Raw genomic sequence first — 19,637 nt, 5'->3', positions numbered from 1 at the left:
CCACTTAGGGAAGCATCTGTGGACACCACCTTGCGAAACAACACCCTCCCAATCCGAGAGCCCTGGTGCAGTAGCCCGGGCTCCCTCCAAGGACGGAGAGCTAGCATGCAAGACGCAGTCACCGGCAGCCTCCTCCGGAGGTGACGCGAAGCACACAAACGGTGAGAGAGAGTCCAGCGTTGAAACGCTCTCATTTTCAACAGCCCAAGCGGCACTACGGCGATCATAGATGCCATCATGCCCAACAAGCGCAATATCGTCTGGAAACGCAGTCTGCGTCCCAGCTGAAATTGAGCGAGGCAGCGATGAAACGCGGCCACTCTGTGCTCTGACAACCGTGCGCGGCTGGAAAGAGAGCATATTTCCAGACCGAGAAAAGCGATCTGTTGACCTGGGATTAGCGAGCTCTTCTGAAAGTTCACAGAGAACCCCAGTGTCTGAATGTGTGACAGAACCCGCGACAGCTGCGTCTCCGCCTGTTCTCTGGAGCAAGCCACGAGAGCCCAGTCGTCCAGGTAGGCCAAGATGCGGATGCCCCTCTTCCTGAGGGGCGCTAGCGCTGCCTCGGCACATTTCGTAAAGGTGCGGGGAGCGAGCGACAGCCCGAACGGCAGCACTAGGTATTCGTAGGCTACGCCCTCGAATGCAAACCTCAGAAACTGCCTGTGTTTCGGGTGTATAGCGACATGAAAATAAGCATCTGTTAGATCGATTGTCGCAAACCAATCTCCCGGGCCGACTGCACTCAGGAGCTGTCTGAGTGTTAGCATCCTGAACCTGTACGTTCGCAGGTACGTGTTCAAGACTCGCAGGTCGAGGATGGGACGAAGCCCTCCCCCTTTCTTCGGAATGACAAAATAACGGCTGTACCAACCTTTGTCCGTCTCCGAAGCGGGGACCACCCGTATTGCTCTCTTCTGTAATAGCGCCTGTATTTCCTCTCTGAGTACCAAGGCTGCCTCGGGGTTGACAATCGTGTTCACGACTCTTTGGAAACGAGGCGGCTTGACCCGGAACTGCAACCGGTAACCCATGGCAACGGTTTGCAGCACCCACGGAGAGGGGGCGCAAGCGCGCCACTGAGGGAAGTGAGCAGCCAGCCGGCTGGCCTGCAGCACTGACGGCGGGGCGCCGTCGCCCCCCAGTGTGTCTGCAGGGGACTGCATCCCCTGCCTGACCTGGCTCATTTCGCCTGCAGGTTGAGCATTTGAGATTGTTTGAGAGTAAACAACACTCTTTATTGATTGCAACATGGGAACATGTACATTTATACATTTTGTTGGGTGCACCTTTTCCGGGGCATAACAATGAAAAACAGCGGGAACACTCGATGTGGTCGCTTGAACATTCAACACATCTGAACCGTGTGCAGGGGTTATGTGCTTGGGAGACCGCGATAGGGAAGTGCAGCGCCTTCTGGGGCTGACAACCTGAACAGAACTTAAGCGGCACCTCTTGTGCGGCAACAGAGGGGTAAGAGCAGCGTCTCCCTGCTGCCGGATCCCTTCCCCACTCGCAATCACAGCTAGGAGGGCTGAGGCTTCTTCCTCCTGGGCGTCGGGTCCCGTCGGGGGCCCGGGGGAGGGCCTTTGCCCCAGGCCGACTGGCGTGGAGCTCGGGCCGGAGTACGTGCTCTCGCCGGCGGCCCTCCCACTCCAGCAGTGGGCGCCGGTCTCTTGCCAGCTGTCAGAGGAGCGGCGGGCCTGTGAGAGCTAGCAGTGGGCTTGGGCTGGGGCTGGCGTCTGGGGATGATGTCGCGCAGAGCTTCCGTCTGCTTCTTCCTCAGATCGAATCTAGCCTGAATGGCTTCAAGTGAATGTCCGAATAACCCAGCCGCAGACACTGGTGCGTCCAGATACACAGCTCTGTCTCTATCAGGGACGTCGGAGAGGGTCAGCCACAGGTGCCTCTGCGCCACCACTGTCGAAGCCATCCCTCTGCCCAGGGAGAGCGCTGCACAGCGAGACGCACGGAGGATGTAATCCGTGGTGACTCTAACCTCGTTAAGAAGAGGTGACAGCGGGCTGTCCTCCGGAACCAGCGATCCAAGCTCCGCCAGGCACATTGCTTGGTACGTCTGGAGCATGGTGACGGAGCTCATGGCTCGAGCGGTGCCGGCCTGAGCCCGATAAATCTTCTCCAGCTGCGAGGCCGAGAATCTGCAGTGCTTGGACGGCAGAGTTGCGGGGCCACCGACACCATGGTTATGGGACGGGGCCAGATAAGCAGCCAGAGACGGCTCCATAGGGGGTGGGTTAGCTAAACCAGCTCCCTCGGCGCCGTCCAATTCCATGTACTGTCCATAGCCGGGCACAGTGACGCGGGTAGACAGAGGTTTGTCCCATGACGCTGTTAGCTCGCAGAGAAAGTCTGGGAACATGGGGAGGCAGTTTTTGGCCGTTGCGGGCTCCGGTGGAAGGAAAAAACCCGCAAACCGCGACGGCTTCCGAGCTGGTGGAGGAGAGGGCCAGTCCACCTGCAGCTTCTCAGCGGCACGGCGAAACAGGGAGAAAAGAGAGGTGTCATCGTGGCCGACCGGCGCAGCAGCGGCGGCATATTGGGTCGACAATGAGCTCTCCTGCTCATCCTCCGACAAACCATGGATGTCCAGGCCGATGTCCAGCACGTCATCGTCTTCCTGGGGAGCGCTGGCGGGCTTCAACCCAGGCTGAAGCCCGTCAGCGCTCCTGCATGGTTCCGGTCCGTCATCGGCTAACCCGTCAACGTATTCCATGTGGTCAGCCCAGCTAATCGCGGGGACATCGACCTGAAAATTTTCGTCGTCGGACTCGGACGAAGCCGGGGCTCCAGACTCGGAAAGAAGAGGGTCATGCCGTGCGACAGCCGAGCGTCCCAGCACTCTTTCCACAAACGTCACCCGTCTTTCCAGGGTCGAGCGTCGGAGCTGGCGACAAAACGCACAAGCTTCGGGCTCCGTCAACGCTCTCCTAGCGTGGACGATCCCCAGGCAGACAGGGCAGGCATCGTGCTGGTCGCTGTCGTGCAAAGAGAAACCACATCCCTGAGGACAGGGGCGAACAGAAGATTTCTGCTTTGCTCGCTTCGGTTTGGAGTCCATTCCCAAAACGCAAAGCGAAACGCTGCACAAGAAAAACTTGAAAATAGCGCTCCGCGGGCAGCCTACGCACCAGCTGGGCGGTGGAGGCTAACACCAACAGGGGCAGTTAAGCTAGGTTCAAGTTGGCAGACAACGGAGCTAACTAGCAGTAGCTAGCTAGCCCAACTCAGCAGAGGTGTTCTCAGCGAGGTGAAGAGCGTAAGAACTGAGGGATGACGGTGATGGCAGCGGCTATATGTGCGGGCGGGGCCTTGCGCGTGTCATCACACGTCATCTGCCGTAAAGGCGTGAATAAAGGTTTCTTCAGCCAGGACACGCGAGGGCGTGATATCCCATACTTATGTGTTGTACCGAGTGAATCGACTGAAAGGGAACAACAGTGGTTCATATTGTTTGCTTTATTTCATGGTAAATTGAGATTTGTCCCCTGAAGAAACCTCGAGCATTTTTAATAATTTTCTGGCCCCGTTGATTTAATTCGAGAGACAATCGGCAAATTGGACAAAAAGAATCATTTGGTGCAGCCCTAATCTCATCTGCATCATATCCATTCCTCCGCAGGTTGTTCATTTGATGCTTTTGGTATTTTTCAATCAATTTTCATTAAGCGTGGCACAAGAAAGCAGGTATCCTAAAAATAATTATGTTTAAAAAGCAGACAGGAGATTCATTTTTGCATTGTTGGGTGAGGGTAGCATTAGTAACTTTTATTGCGGCTTCATTGCAGAGACCTTGATTGCTTTCATCTGCAGCCTTTTTAGCGCACGCGTGTGTGTGTGTGTGTGTGTGTGTGTGTGTGTGTGTGTGTAAGTAACAGAAGACTAATTGGACATGGTCTGGGTTAAGGCACTTACGACAAGCCTCTGGTAGAGAGGCAATGGAGTGTATCAGAGAGAGAGTGTTTTGTGTATTTATTTGGTGCTAAATGAAACCACAGGGTGCTTAATGTGATTCCGGTGAGCATGAAAATACATTAATAACAGGTGAAGGTTAGCCCTCATCCTTTCATTTGTCTCTGTCCTCCCTCCATCTTTCACACTTCCTCTACATTCCTCTCCTGCTTTGCACTCATTCACTCCTGCCTTCAATTCATTTGTCATCTCCCTTCCCTCTTGACATTGCTATCCCTTCCTCCTTCTTAGCATATTTACCTCTTGTTTTCTTGCCTTCTCGGCATGCACTCCTCAAATTTTAATATAACTCCTTAAAGCTTTTTGTTTACTCTTTGCTACTCCCTCCTCTTCTCATCACCTCTGTTCATTACGCTGTGAACTCTGTCCTCATTTAATCATCCTGTTACCTCTGCTTTCACGAGCCTCTTGTTCATCTCATTTGTTTTCTCTCCTCCTACTTCTCCAGCTTTCCCATAAATCCACCTTGTATATGATGCTCAAGTTGTATTAACCATCAGCCTCAACCACTGCAGTATTTATTTCTACACAACGCCATGACAGGAAATAAAAAATGTTTAAAAAAAATGAAAGAGGGCAGGCTGTCGGCGATTGGTGTTTTAAATCTGGATAATAAAAAACTAGAAAAAAGGAGGAGAAGCATTTAGCTTTTCGTCATATAATGTTTATGTGCTGTGCTAATGGGCCCCAGTGCACCTGTTTAAAGGAACTGTTATTCTAGGCCAGTGGTTTTCAGCAGTTGAACCAAAACCTTGAAACTGAGATGTGCAAACACTGCCTACCATTACCAGCATCTTTACACTGAAAAACCTTTTTCTGAGTAGCCATGAAGTGTAAATGTTAAGTATTCTATAAATGTGAAACACAGTAGAAGACAATCACATAGAAGAGTGCATGAACTCAGCAGATCATAGCTCTTGATAGTCACGTGAGAGCAAAAATGGAGAGGTAAACAACAGCATTTCCTGATAAGAGCGAGAATATGTACTTACTAGAACAGGATGTGGTTAGCCTCATGTTTTTCATACCTGGCAGACGTGCACATCGACCTGAGAGAGAAAGAAACAGGTGTAAACATTTTCTCAATTTAAAACCTCAGCTTAGACTTTTCTGGCTCTTCCAATCCATCATTGCATCCACACGTATTTCTCAGGCAGCAACAAGTTCCCAGATTTCCGGCACAATTACTACTGGCTGCCAGCGTAAAATGTTAAGGTGACCCGCTTCTCTAAAGCACAACTCTGCACCTGGTCAGTGAAACTTGGTGTTTATACATTCAAGTCACATATGCCTTATCTTGAAAACTGGATAGTCTCTTAGATGGCTATGTGAGTCTCTGCATGTCCCTGAAACTCACACACTTACAAGCTGCCCCAGAAAGTGGTTTTAACCACAGTCAACCTAAAATCCCTAGAAGGGAAATGAAATTATTTTTAATCTTTTTTTCTTAAAGTTTGGGATTTTCTTTTACTTTAGCATAACAGACATTTATCAGGATCAACTGCTCAATTTCTGTCAATTAACAAAGATCTAGAGCCTTTTAAATTACATGGGCCGATCGTGTGGGTTCGTGGATGTCTTCCTCTTCAAAGGACCATCGTGAATTAGGTTAAGGAGTTGAGGAATCAGAATCACTTTTCAATGCACTTCCTGCTTAACCTGTATCAAACTAGCAAGAAAAACATTTAAGCTTGTTTGGTATCAGTAAAGGAAGCTTGACTTGAAGTTGGTATGAAAGGTGGCCAGGATGGGGAAAACCCATCTTGGGAAAAAAAAAAAAAAAAAAGACATTTGCAGAAACAATGTGTAAAAACCTGTTTTAACAATTCAATGCAACTGACGTAAAACGTAGGGCTAAAGCCTACTATTAAGGTAATGTTATATTCTGAAACTGGGACTGGCTCCTCACCTGTCAGCGTTGAGTGAAACTTGATGTTATTTATTTAAGTTTGGAGGTAAAATGGAAGTGGCTCACCTTAGCTGGTGTTCTCTAAGGTGTGAGAGAACATCCATGTGGTACAGGTGGCAGTAGATGGTATGCAGGTCCTGGAAATGATGTAAATGAAACCATTACTGAGGATTATCTCACATTTCCACATACACGAGAGTTAAAAACTATTTCCGCAGACTATGACGTGGCACGTGCGATCTAGTGACAAAAAAAGTTTGTACTGTACTTTCAAACGATTTACAGTGTATTAAAGAACAAGTCTGTGTAAACTGCAAACTGCAGGGACGGTGCTTGAGAATCGAAAGCTTTTTAAAAGATTAGCTCATTGTTTAGAGTGAGTATAAATGGTGTAAATCACATCTAGTGCTGTGATTTGACGGAAGCCACTTGAACTACGCCAAACGCTGTCCGTCAAACTGACGCTCTGCAACCAAACAGACAGGCGTAATACTTGTGTTTGCACATGACAGCACTGAGACACCCAGATATATCTTACCACAGCCTAAAAATAGAACTCCATCAGACCAGCTGACAAAACATTAAGAGTGTGTGTGTGTGTGTGTGTGTGTGTGTGTGTGTGTGTGTGTGTGTGTGTGTGTGTGTGTGTGTGTGTAGGAGCAGCTTCTGTGGGTCAGGACACAGTTTTCTGGTTAGATACACATAGATATAGATATACTTCTATTCAGAACCCTGAATAGAAATCTATGGAAGAGTTATGCAACGGCAGAGGTGAGTAAGATTTCAGCTGTATTCTGACAGACATACAGGCTTGTAAATAGTAAAAAAAATGCACATAAGTGTACTTATTGCACTTCCTGACTTCCTTTTATCCAAAACATCAATTAGCATGGAATTTGCTTGCTGCTCCGGGTGGGTTAGCAAAATGAGCAGAGATGTTGATGATGTTTGGACTGACGCTTTGAATAAACCTGTAATGTTGTACAACTTTATTAGTAGAAGTAGAAGTACAGGGGGAAAATGCCTAAAGCTTATTTTCAGCAACATTTCCACACTCAGTTGAATTCTGTTCCTTTCAATTCTATTGTATTTATATAGCGTAGGTAAAGGCCCTACAATAATACCCCAACAACCAGAGGTCCCCCTATGGTGACAGTGGGAAGGAAAAACTCCCCTTTAACAAAAGACATACAGTGGAAGAAAGGCAGCTTTTTACTCATTTTATCAGGTTTGACTGCAGATTTTATGTCCACGTGACATTAAATGAAAAAAAGGTTTTATCCCAATCGTTTGGTTGGTCTTGTTGGCCTAAATCCCAAATGGCTCCTGAGTCATTGGTAGTCGCCAGTACCAAGACAATTCCTGGCAGCATGAATGCTTCGACAAGGACTTTGTGTACAAGCATCTCTAAATTTCTCCACTAAACATTAGGCCACACAAAAACAGGGCAAAGCTAAAACACAGCTGCAGTTCAGTGAGGATACTCACACACAAAAAAACCGGGACAGCTTCAAAGCCCCAATCTAATCTACAGTAATAATTTAACAGGTCAACAGAGAACAAAAAACGAATGCACTGTTTTGTCTCACTCCTGTTTTTTTCTCTCCAGTCAGCGATGTTCTGTGAAGCAAAACTTTTATGCATGCATCTTAAAGTAAATCCTCTCCAAAATAAATGCAGATATTATGATATTTTACAATGTAAAAATCGCACGATGAACACTGAAAGGTGTTTATGTTACATCAAATAGTGACGACACTGTAAATCTGAGCAGACTGAACATTACAGTTTTGTGAGCAGATTAACAGACAGTGCTGAATCATCATAGTAACAACACAACAGAGACAAAGACCAAAAGCGGAAGGAGTATAGTTCTTTTGAAAGAATACTGTAGTCTCTGGTGTGTGCCGGTAAATTGAGTCAAGCAGTGGGAGCCAGCGGAAGCACGGAACAACACTGGGGAATGGGGAGGCTTCAATGCGATGGGCCAAAACACTGCTGATGTGTTGTTAGCTCGGTCTATCACAGGAAGGAAGGAAGGAAGGTCTGGGTGAAAGAGATGGAAGAGGAGAGAGAAAGCGAGCAAAAGGAGAGAGGGAGGGAGGGAGGGAGGGAGAGAAGGGGAGCCAGACAAAAGGAAAAGACCAGCAGAGGAAGGCTGAAACAAGAGGGGGGGCAGAAGTTCTGAGACGAGAGGTTATGTGATAAACTGTATCAGGTGAATCCCTGTCTGCAAGCTTTGTCCCATGCACGTTCTGAATTATTGCAGTAAAAACCATTCAATAACTTGTCACCAGTAATGTCTGAAATAAATATAATACAATCTGCTTCCTCTACTGCTTACTGTGTGAATGCCTGACATCTGGAAATGTCTCAAGGTTGTTAGGAGACCCCTGCCTAACCTGGGGCAATCCAAGGGCTTAAATCGGGTACCTACATTTGATCCATAATATGATGTCATCAAATCATGTTGAATTCTCTCAGGGTGGTTTTAGCAACATCAGACAGACGAACCTGGCAGAATACATCCTCCAGCCAAATGACCTTCAGATAAGAGTTGCCCAGTTCTGCAACACCCATCCATTAAATATGATATATATTTTACATTTTGGTTAAAAAAAAAAAAAAAAAAAAAAAAAAAAAGTAGACCCACCAGTTGCATGTTTGCCAGTTTGGCTATCACTGGTTGATTAACTGTGCTTAAAATACTCATGGGTCAAAACCTGGCATTCACAATCTCCCCTGAGGAGAAACACAGTTATCTCCGTCTGAGAGGAAAATTGTGATGGACAGAGGGCTTGACCTGGAAAGCCATTTACAGGGAGAGTTGAAACCTCCATTTACTGAGAGACAGTGAGCGGACAGCAGACATGGAAAAGCCTAGATCACAGCAGTGAGAAAGTGGAACTGTATTGACTTCAAATCACAGTTAACTGGGTTAGTGAGCACAACAAACTGCTGCAGTAAGCACTGCTGTCATGCTGCTGAGCATGCGTGTGTGTACGTACAGCAGGAGTGTGTATGTTAGGACATACAGCCCTGAGGCGCTAGCTACGAGCCAAGCCTCAATACCCACCTCACCCCTGCTTGATAATGACTTCCTCGGTTACGCCTTAATACCATTAAATGCATAATAATGTGCCCTGCATATTAATTTGGGAATATTTTTGCTATTGCAGAAGAACCCACCCAGATGATAGCAGATTTCTTTGAAGTCTTCCTCCACTTCAAAACATTTTTTTAAAGTGTTATACATAAGTTCTACTGAAAGGATTTTCCCCCATTTATCTGTAAGGAAGGGAAAAGTACAAAAAAGTATTTTTATATATAATAGATAGCGTTTGGTAGATTTTACAAGGTAAGATAAGAAGCTGAATTAAATTCAAAGATGTGTAAACTTTGTGGAAGCTGTTAGATTTTCTTCTTAGTCTTACTAAATGCTGGTAGAATCCCAGAGACAAAGGCTTACAGCTCAGCAAAATGTAGTCCCTGGGTCATCGGAAGATTCGGTTAAGTCCATCGAAACTCCGTAATGATAAATGCGCTGTGTTAGTTTTCTGTTGTAAAGCTCATCTGGACACCTCGCATTTATTTACAAACAGCCTTATTACACTGGACACTGAGTCTTCTACTACTACTAGTAATACTCACAGCCATGAAACTAAATGCCCTTGATTCATTCATGATTGTATTGATTAGTGTAAACCAGGTCATCAATAGACCCAGACAGATAGATAGAAGTCATCCGCATGTCTGAGGATGCGATCTCCGCTTTGCAGTTTTAGCCTGTGGACTCCCAGAGACACAAAAGTAATGCGATTACTGGCAATCTCTCTCCATGCTCTCAGTATGCACATACACTGCATTCCTCTGAACTCAGGCTATGATGTGCCTGAACAACAAAAACAAAAAACAACAATCGCTCAATTTTAAATCTATGGTCGCAGCAGATGGCTGCTCCTCCCTGAGCTTGGTTCTGCCAGAGGTTTCTTCCTGTTTAAGTTTTTCCTTCCCTCAGTCGCAAAGCGCTTTATCAACGAGTGTTGTTTGATTTTTGGCATTTTCTCTGTAATATTGTAGGGCCTTCACCTTACAATCTAAAGCACCTTAAGGCAACTGCTGCTGTGATTTGGGAACATAGTAATAAAACCAAATTCAATTGAACATTCAAAATAATTAAAAAAAAAAGCCCCTTTGAAAAAAAATCTTGTTTAATATGGAAAAGATTCAAGTTCAGCCCACAGCGATTGTTCTAATAATATTGGCTTTTCCTTACCGGTTTTCACATGCAACCCTCAAAGCTATATCCCACGTGGCTTGTAGCTTTGCTGTTTTTGCCGTGTCCTCCCACATGACACCACAGGGCAGCGGTGCAAACCTCATCAGTGACTTCTGACCTCTGTCCTGGCCTCCCTAGAGGCTCCTACAGTGTGGCCTGATGACCCCATCTGTGATTAAGACATCGCCATCTCAGCGGAAACATCCATTAACTCATCCCCAGCTGAGACTGCAGTCTTTCATTCAAACCTGCCTGACGTAGTCAAAATAAGACGCTGGAAAACACGGAAACCATCCGAGTTCCTCTGGATTATACACCATCTGAATTACGTGACAGGCTCAAATCACTTTTTTAATCAAAACGATGCTATGATTATACATGTGTTGTCTAATATTCCCATTCATTCATGTTCCATAATCTCCACCGTCTCACTACATTTACCGACCACCTTGCCCACGTCTACATGTCTAAATGCATCGAGTTGCTTTTGTGTGATTGGCTGATTTAACATTTGTGTTTAAAAGCAGCTGAACAGGTCCAACTAAACACTAGTATTAGTATTAGAGGTTCAGAGGAATGATTTTAATGCACAGCTGTAATGGGAAGTCCATTTTCCATATTTTATTTGACACTTTGCATGCCTTCAAAGCACTTATTAAGAAGCAGTTTTTCAAAGATACTAAAAATCCACTCTTTGATGATGCAAGCTCTCCAACTGGCTGCAGAAATGAGCAGCTGTATGACTTTTAAACTAACAATAGGACAAATAGAGCTGACCCACAGAGCTAATCACTGATGCACGGCACTCTGCACTTGACCTGCTTGTGTAAGGGTGTGCACAGACGTGTTTCAATCAGGCATCTACAGTGCTGCTGCTGCCACCTTCTGGCAGAACGCCTCAGCACTGACTAGACTTGGTTCAACAGATACTGCACATCTCCCCAGATTGAAACTAGTCTGAGAAGGATTAGTTAGATCCTCCCAGATGTCAAAAGAGCCGTTTGATGTTAATGAAGATGTTGCTTGATTATTTCATTACATTACAGCAGTAGAGAATAAGTGAAACCAGCTTGTTCCAGGCCATGATGTTATGTGTAACGCCGACATAGATAGACCCCGACTATCTGCTCAAATCTTTTGAGGCTATTTAAACCACACATTACAGTGACAGTAGGTATTTGTAACCCAGACAGGAAATTAACATTTTGACATGCGGCTGAATAAAGTATGTCTCACACATGAACAAGCTGCGACAGAACTGGAGCCAGTCATACAAAAGCAAGTTGTTGCAGGACTCTGCAGAGGCCCTGTGGTGTCCAACCCACCACGTTTCTCCTGTCTTATCAACAGATGGCCCATTAACACAGAATCCATTATATGCATTCACTCCCACGCGGCAAAGAAAATGCAGGCAAGAAAAAAAAGAAGCTTCAGACTCTTTCCTGATGAGGCGTGTTTTATATGCCTAAAGCTGAAAAAAAAAACTGATAACATGCAAAGTAGCTGGTGTGACCGTGTGGGGGTAAGTAAACTATTCCAAACATTTTTCTGAGGTTAAGATTCTTTCGCTAAATGTCACTTTTCAGGGGGAAGCGGGTCTTTGCTCCCAGCAGCGGCTGCCTCTGTAAAGGATTCAATCAGCCACCAGCCCACCCTCGCCTCCGCCAGAATGTACAGTATGCCGGTCGCGTCTGTCACCGACACAGAGAGGATGGTGTAGACGATACAACGCTTCCATTCAAGCTGCAAGAACAAACAGCTTAGCTAACTTTGTGCATTCAAAACCAGCCCTGAGCATTTACATTACACAGAACTCCCCAAGACTCTGTGTCAACACTGCGCCCAGATAAGGCAAAACAGTTAGAAACTAGGAGCACAAAGACGTTAGTGGGGAGTGGAATTTAATTTAATTTTTTTACATGTTTCAACACTTGAAACGGGTCAAGTCTAGTGTTCAAACAGAAGTACTCAATTTCAGTGACAGCCTTAGCAGAATTGTCAGGAGCTGCATGAGATGGTCGTTTCATGCAAGTGCTCTCCTGTAAGCTACCGTGCAATCCAAAAGCCTTGAGCTACCCATCATTTCTCTATATTTTGCCAGGAAAATGGGAAATAAGTCCAGTAATTTATTGCCTATTGTTTTGTTCACTGTCAGAAATTTCCTACTTGCACCAAAAGAGCAGCTCCCATTCACTGTCAGTGCTGTTCTTGTGTAATTTGGATACCTCAGCTTCCCCCCATTTCCCTTCCTAAAGAATGGCTTCTGACAGCCACTCTTTCTCTAGTACTGACTCTGAGGCTTCAGTGAACAGTAGATGGATCAACTCACAGGCCAAATGCCTCTCAGAGGTCCCGTGTCATGTTTTTGCTGCACTTTTTCCCTCCTCTTTTCAAAGGACACGACTTTCAGATGCTGTTCATCTGCTGTAGATGTTTTTTTAAGCCTAACACTGCTTCTTTTGTCCTTCACTTGTCCAGTTTCTTCAAAATTCTTTTTGTAAATAGGGACACCACGCTAAGACACGCCAAGTCTTTTTGGCTATCTTAGCATGGGGAATCCCCCTGTTGGTGCAAAAGTACTACATTATGCCTGTCAAACTGTTATCTTTGGCATTTTTTATAGACTTAACTAAAGACATGTGAACAAATGGGTTTCTTCGACAAGGTGCTAGAAACTAAGTCCCTTAAGATGCCAAGTTGTCTGTTATGTAAAGACAAAACTTCAATCTTTTATGTCTTAAAGCCAACTTGTGACAAATAGGTCTACTAGTTCCATTTCAGCAGATCAGCAATATCCAACATTAGGGATTTACCAAAAACTTCATGTGTCTTAACCAAAAACAGATGATCCAATTCATTTTTCAAGTACCCTGATTTTACAATACAAAAATTACGCTGCTGGTTATGATTCAGACGTATGTCAGCTATAACGGCTCTTATTGTAAGGTACTGGAGAAAGATACACGATTATTCTCGATAAAACATCAACACTTGGAATCAAATCAAACACCCAAAGCGGAGAAACTAACAAAACCTCATCCGTTGACAAATGTTTACATAGCTGCGCAATCTCCTTAGAACAAATTTAAAGGCTCAAGGCGTTAATGTTGCTAAAGCTCTGATGGTTTAAACCTGAGTGCCTGTAAGGTCAACTGTAATCCCGTGGTTATGATACCAGACTCCAGGCAGGATGGATCATGATTCATACAATGCAGAAGCTCCCCTATAATCCTAGGCTGCACTGTGCGGTGCGCCCTTATCACTGGCAGAATTGGTGCGAGGTTTCAAGCACACTTGCTCCAATTAGATCTCAAATCCCCTCTTTCTGCTCACGGCTCAGCCTCTCCTCGACTTAACAAAAGAAACTATTTTCAGGAACAAAGCCCAGTCGGAGAGAAGGGCTTGACACAGCTGGCACAAAAACAGTCAAATACCTTTTTTTTCTTTTTAAAGCTTTCTCCACAGTGTGAATCTCCAGAATTAAAACTCATACGAATCTGAAGTAAATCACTTAATGCACAACGCGAGCGTGAGCGCTGAAAACAAATACAGTGAGAGTCCTTGATCGAGAGAGTTTCCACACTATGAAAACTGAGGACTCGGGTTCATAAAAAGACTGGTGACGACAGCCGTGGTGTTGCTGACGGAGCGGGTTATGGAAACAGGCGTACGATGGGAGGAAGCGGGGACGGCGGCAGTGGAGGTTACACTATGTGTCGAATCAACAGCAAAACCTGTGGACCTAAAATCAAAATGCACAAAGTAGATATGAACACGGTGGGTTAAGTATCCCACTTTGCAGAATGGTTCACTCCGTGCCTCCTTGTAAGGATGCCACATGTGCAGCAATGCATGACCACTTTATGCAAAAGCAAGTTCACTCTGACACTTTCCAAGCACTGCACCAATAAGTTGTGACTCTGTATCCGGCTCTGCATCTCCCTTTCTTTACTCCTCCTAGAAAAGCAAGAGGTTGGATTGAGAGTCTAACCCAGAAAGCACAGCACCAACTGCCATTTTTTCCACTTACCAGCCAAGCCAAACAGCCACACACAAAACTGCTGCCACACACAGGAACGGAAAATCTGAGCCTTTATTATAATCTTAGCTGCAGTTCTTTTTCCTTTTTTTTTTTTTTTTTTTTTTTTTTTTTTTTAAACGCTGAAATGAATGAAGTAGTCAGAGGAAGTTTCTTCCACGCCTGAAAAGGACTGGGGTTTTTTCCCTCTTTTTATTTTTTTTATTCTGCTCATGCTGTATTGATCATTTTTACATTTCTACCCTGTCACTACACAGTCCCTTTTTTAATGATTCTTCCTCTTGGGTTCCGATCTGGGAAATATTACCTTGGGAAAAAAATATTTTGGGGGGGGGGGGCATCGACTTGATCAATTTTTTTTATTTTTTTTGGTTTTGTTCATTATAAATTATAATTCCCTACCTAGCCTTTGGGTAAGCAAATTTTCAAAGGCATCTTAAAACACCATTAAAAAAAGAAAAAAGACAGAAAGAAATGTTTTCCACTAGGGCTGTGCGATATGACCAAAATCTCATCCCGATATAAAACATCTATTGTCGGATAACGATATAAGTCACAAAAATTTAACATTTTCTGTAAATTCTGCGAATCTCGGGTAGCTTAAGTGTTTCCGGCCGTTTTCTTTGTGAGTATTTATAACAGGGCGTGCTGCAGGGAAAAGCCTGTTCTAACATTTGAGTCTAAGGTTTATTTTTTTAGCACGTGACGGCTCCTTTTTTGCTTCTCATTGGTAAATACTCTGCATACTCTTTCACGTGATTCAGTTTATTTTGAAAAGTCTCAACAGGATCTTGAGATTTATTGTGAAAGGTTTATGTGGAAAATAAACAAGCGGACACGTGATGGTTTTACCGTCGTTGTTGCTAACGACAATGCATAAAAACAAGCGCTTGTCCGTCCTTAGTGTGGTTATATTAAATATAAGAGAAAGAGAGAACTTTAGGAAATTAATATAGCCGCTACAGTGACCATCAAAACGATGAAAAAAATATTGCCGTAAACAGTTTATTTTGCAACAGCACGAAACAAACGATTGCGTAAAATGAAACGATAGACGTTTTTATATCATCATCCGATATATATCGTTATATCGAACAGCCCTATTTTCCACTCCCCTCTGCTACCTCTCGCTCCCTCTCATTACCAGCTCATTTTGCTCTCATCTATCATTTCCCTGTGTGGACAACAGTACAGTCTGCACCTTTGTTAAAGGCTCCCATTTACTCAGCTGTAACCATTGCTCCTTGGTTAATCCTAATTGCTGGAGCTATAAGTTTTCAAGAGTTTGAGGCTTACAGCTAAGGAGCTCTTCGTCACCTGTGGTTTTCAACCCATTTGTCTTTTAACCCCTCTCAGAGATGGCCGACGCTGCAGCCGGGCAGAGAGGTCCGGGGCTGTTCAAAGCAGCAGATGTTAGAGAGCGAGCACACGGTAGTGAGCTGAACTCTGCTGCTGAAGGTTCCTGCCAGACAACAGCCCAGCTGGCAGGCAAAGGTTGGGGGGAGGGTGAGTCGCTAAGTTTAGACAGGCGCACAAACGGATATGTGCAAACATGAACATGACGAAGCACGTAAATGAACACTGCACCTCTGGTTTTCTGTGGTAGTCGGTGTAAAATAGACAGCCACCTGGCCTAAGCGTAGCTGTCATCTGCGTGGCCTTACAGCCACAGGCGGGCTGTCATGTAGCCAAGATATGGAACCGACAGCCCAGTCTGTTCAGACAGGCAGCTCTGCTCTACTTCTCACACTCTCACTGCAGCGCCATAAATCATAAACGGACCCATGCAAGCAAAGCCCGGCGCCTTCTCCCTATTTTGGACTGCAAACACAAATAGCGCCGAGTGTCCCACAGCTCGGCTCGCTAGTTTCTGCTGGCCTGTGGGGCTTGAAAAATGTATTTCTTTTTTTGTAGGTTTGGTTTCAAAAAAGCCCCCGGAGTCGTCTACAAACCAGGTGAAATGTCAGCAAAATTTAACCACTACTAACACTCAGAAAACAGAAGTTCTTGTTTGTTTTGCTCCTGAAAGCTTTGATTCAACAGTGGTTCAACGCAATGTCAGAAATGTAGGTGCTACATATGACTAGGCTCTTAAATCTGCATTTCTTTTCTCAACCCTCCATGCCTCAGATGGGCGGTATGCAAATCAGAATTAGAAATTATCATTAATGCCTTCATTTCCTCCCGACTGGACTATTGTAATTCACTGGACATTGGCCTCAGTGTGTCATCTTTGGATCACCATCTATGCACTGGTTCCCCATGAAGTCTAGACTTCAGTTTAAGGTCTTGGTGATCACTTTCGGAGCTCCGTGTGCTTTCCTGATCACATTAGCGATTTCTTCCATCCATATACAACATACAGGTCACTGATGTTCTGACCAAAACCTGCTGGTGGTTCCTCATCCTAGACTGAAAACTAAAGGGAAATGTGCATTGGAGGTCATGGCTTCTAAACTATAGACTTGAAACTTTTAAAGACCCAGAGACTTACATGTATATGCTTGATTTTAACTAAGGGCAGCACGGTGGGCATGGAGATTAGCACTGCTGCCACACAGCAGTTTATGGCAGATTGTCCAATATGCTACTGCAGGTTTCCTTAACAGATCCTCCAAGCGCTCTCACTTCACACCTCTGCTAGATTCACTGCACTGGCTCCCTGTTAAATTTAAAATTCTGGTAGTCACCTTTAGGTCACTGCCTGGTGAAGTCCCCTCATCATCAGGATGATAATATCCCTGTGGATGAACTTGTGGCCACATTCACATATACAGTGGTTTGAATATATTTGCATGGAAGATAGTCACGTGTAAATCACATCAAAAGCCGTATCACCATAGTTACACGATCAGACCACCATCTGACTTACAGGAACACACACAAACCCCTGCCAGTCAATGGTTTTATGTCTGTATATACATAACCTGATTGACACAGTGGACTAAGTGGACTAAGCTATTTCAATGAGCACAGCGACCACAGAGGTTGGCGGGGAAAAGCTTTCTCTCACATACTCAACTCCATGTACTTCAAACTTTCTCAGGCCTTGGACAAATATGTTTTCTGCCTTAAAATCCAGGCAAGTGGGAGGGGGAAAAAAATTAGTTCAGACCACCCCGCTTACAATGAAAAACCCACCACAACACATCTGGCTTTGGTGGAACCAATATCAAGACAAGACAGAAAAAGAATCAATCCAGCACAACTAAGAACTGAAGATCAAAAACTTAGAGCAGGATCTCCTGGTGGAAGTGGAAATGATTTCATTTGCTTTTTTTTTTCCCATCTATCAACAAACAAATATATAATTAAAAGATTCTTTAAGACTTTTTAAAAGTGGCTTCAGTAGAGAAAACTTTATTTTTTGGTTAATTGGCAAGTCTGGAGGAGTGTGTATTAACATTAACATGTCACATGCCAATGAAAACAGACGCCACATCACATTTTCAAACCCTTCAGCATCAGGCGACACCACGCACACTCATCACATTATTTGATAATGGAACTTACTGTAAGCGATCAGTGAGATCACCAGAGCCTAACCTCACTTTAACAGTCTCAAAGGATTTGTTTCCATGTGTAGAGATCAATCTGTCTCTCTCTGCCTCTAACATGCCTACTTAACTACTCTGTTTGCTCTCAGCTGCTGAGTCAATAGTCCTCTCCCTCCTTTTTTAAAGCACATTCCTCTAATCCTCCCTCCTCTGAACACACTTGTGGACATTAAGGCTGATACGATCCTTATCGATGAGCTGGACTGGGTGGATACCTACAGTTTTAACCGGAAGTTAGTTCTTATGCCATCTGGAGAAACCAGTTAGAGAGAGTTCACTGGTTACAAATTAGAGGCTACAAGTTACTATTATGGACTCTGTAAACATGTTGTTATTATTAGCCTCTGTCTTGATAATATATATGTTTAAGACTGTAACCTTTAGAAGCCAGCTGATACTGTTCCCCCCCATGAGAGCTTGAATACTGACGTCTAAATGACCCCGCTTACCTCATTGTAATAATATGTTAAGGATGACTGATTCTATGACATGATGTTAAAGTACAGTCAAATCATTAGAATCATATGCAAAGTTAATTCCTGCAAAATCTAAATAAACTTCTTTAGAAAAATCTGAAAGGTTTGATCAAATGTAAATTTGTATATGATGTCCTCAAATGACTTGTGAACACCAAACATGTCACATTACGTGCAGATTTTTCCAGGTTCCCTGTGCACGCACATTTGCACCTACCCGATGAACATTAATGTGTCTGTTATGGTTCAAACTGCACTACTGTCTGATAAGAACTGAATGAGCAGCTAATAATTTATCTGATAGGGGTGTGAGGTAATTGCCAACTGCACGACTGCGGGTGAGAAACAGCAGCTCGTACAACCTCCAGGGCAAAACTGGGGTTTAAAGTATTTACAGAATTGCACAGCGAGGTCAAAAACACCCTTATTTTCGCTTTTGTTTTAAAAACAAATTTCCCAGATTTAATAGGTTTCTCGCCGACTCAAAAATGTGTTTTCAGAACCTGATTACTGCAATACTGAAGTATCACTTCCTTATACCGTGTAAGAGATTCAATCGAGAGAGAAAAAACGGGAACATCCCTCATTTCAAAGAAATTTAAGAAATTTCAAAATTAATAATGAGACATAGAAGATCAGCACCAATATGCCCAATATACACAACCCAAAGTGCAATAAAGGACGAGGGCACACAGAACAAGCATTCATTCACAGAGGTGTGATCTATTGTAACATATACCACCTTTAACGGTCTATAAGCACATTATTAATACTGTAAATTCTGATGCTTTGATAGTATTTTTTGTTAAACGACCATGCCATCAAAGCCCTTTGAACTGCATATATATATTTTTTAATATATATTTAATGCTACAAAAAAAGAAAAGAAAAAAAGACCCTTTTCGTATGACTTGCATTCTGATCTTTGGTGATGACAAACGTGCAAGCGTCAACAGCAGCAGACACGCTGATCCTAATCTGTTCTGACTTACATTGTTGCCTGAGAACTTCTCAGCAGGGTTTTTTTTTAGTCCAGGCGAATTAGCTGATTGTTTACTGATTTGAAAACACGCCATTGTGTCATACGCTCTTCAGTTTAGCATGCTTTCAGTAAAACACCTTCACTGGCAGCGTGTTTAGCTCGCGGCACTGCGGGCACATCTAAAGTAAGGGCAGATGGGTAAACTATTGTTGCATGCAAGAACACTTACATGCATCTACAGGTAAAAGCTAAATTAAAACATCTTTTTACAGCAGTTTTAAACTTAGCTTCATTCGCCATTCCCCACCTCACTCCTCAAACCCAACCACTTCAAATAATTCTATTAACAGACGCACGTTGCAAAGTTATTATCAACCAATAGGTTTAATATGAAATACTTTAAAA

At 44.1% G+C, this 19,637-nt stretch overlaps 1 protein-coding gene across 6 annotated transcripts in view; it reads right to left on the bottom strand.

The window, feature by feature from the left end:
• rapgef6 (Rap guanine nucleotide exchange factor (GEF) 6) overlaps nt 1–19,637 on the bottom strand; it is a 155,635-nt gene that overhangs the window by 100,907 nt on the left and 35,091 nt on the right. For all 6 annotated transcript variants that reach the window (XM_026181209.1, XM_026181203.1, XM_026181208.1 and 3 more), the window contains exons 2-3: nt 5,966–6,036; nt 4,983–5,039 (exon numbers count right to left, since the gene is read on the bottom strand). In XM_026181209.1, coding sequence (XP_026036994.1) covers nt 4,983–5,039; nt 5,966–6,003 — 95 coding nt within the window. In that variant the 5' untranslated portion in view covers nt 6,004–6,036. The remainder of the gene's footprint in view (nt 1–4,982; nt 5,040–5,965; nt 6,037–19,637) is intronic.

Source organism: Astatotilapia calliptera, chromosome 10 (genome assembly GCF_900246225.1).
Source record: "Astatotilapia calliptera chromosome 10, fAstCal1.2, whole genome shotgun sequence".
Taxonomy (NCBI): domain Eukaryota; kingdom Metazoa; phylum Chordata; class Actinopteri; order Cichliformes; family Cichlidae; genus Astatotilapia; species Astatotilapia calliptera.
This window is presented reverse-complemented; position numbering and strand designations above follow the sequence as displayed.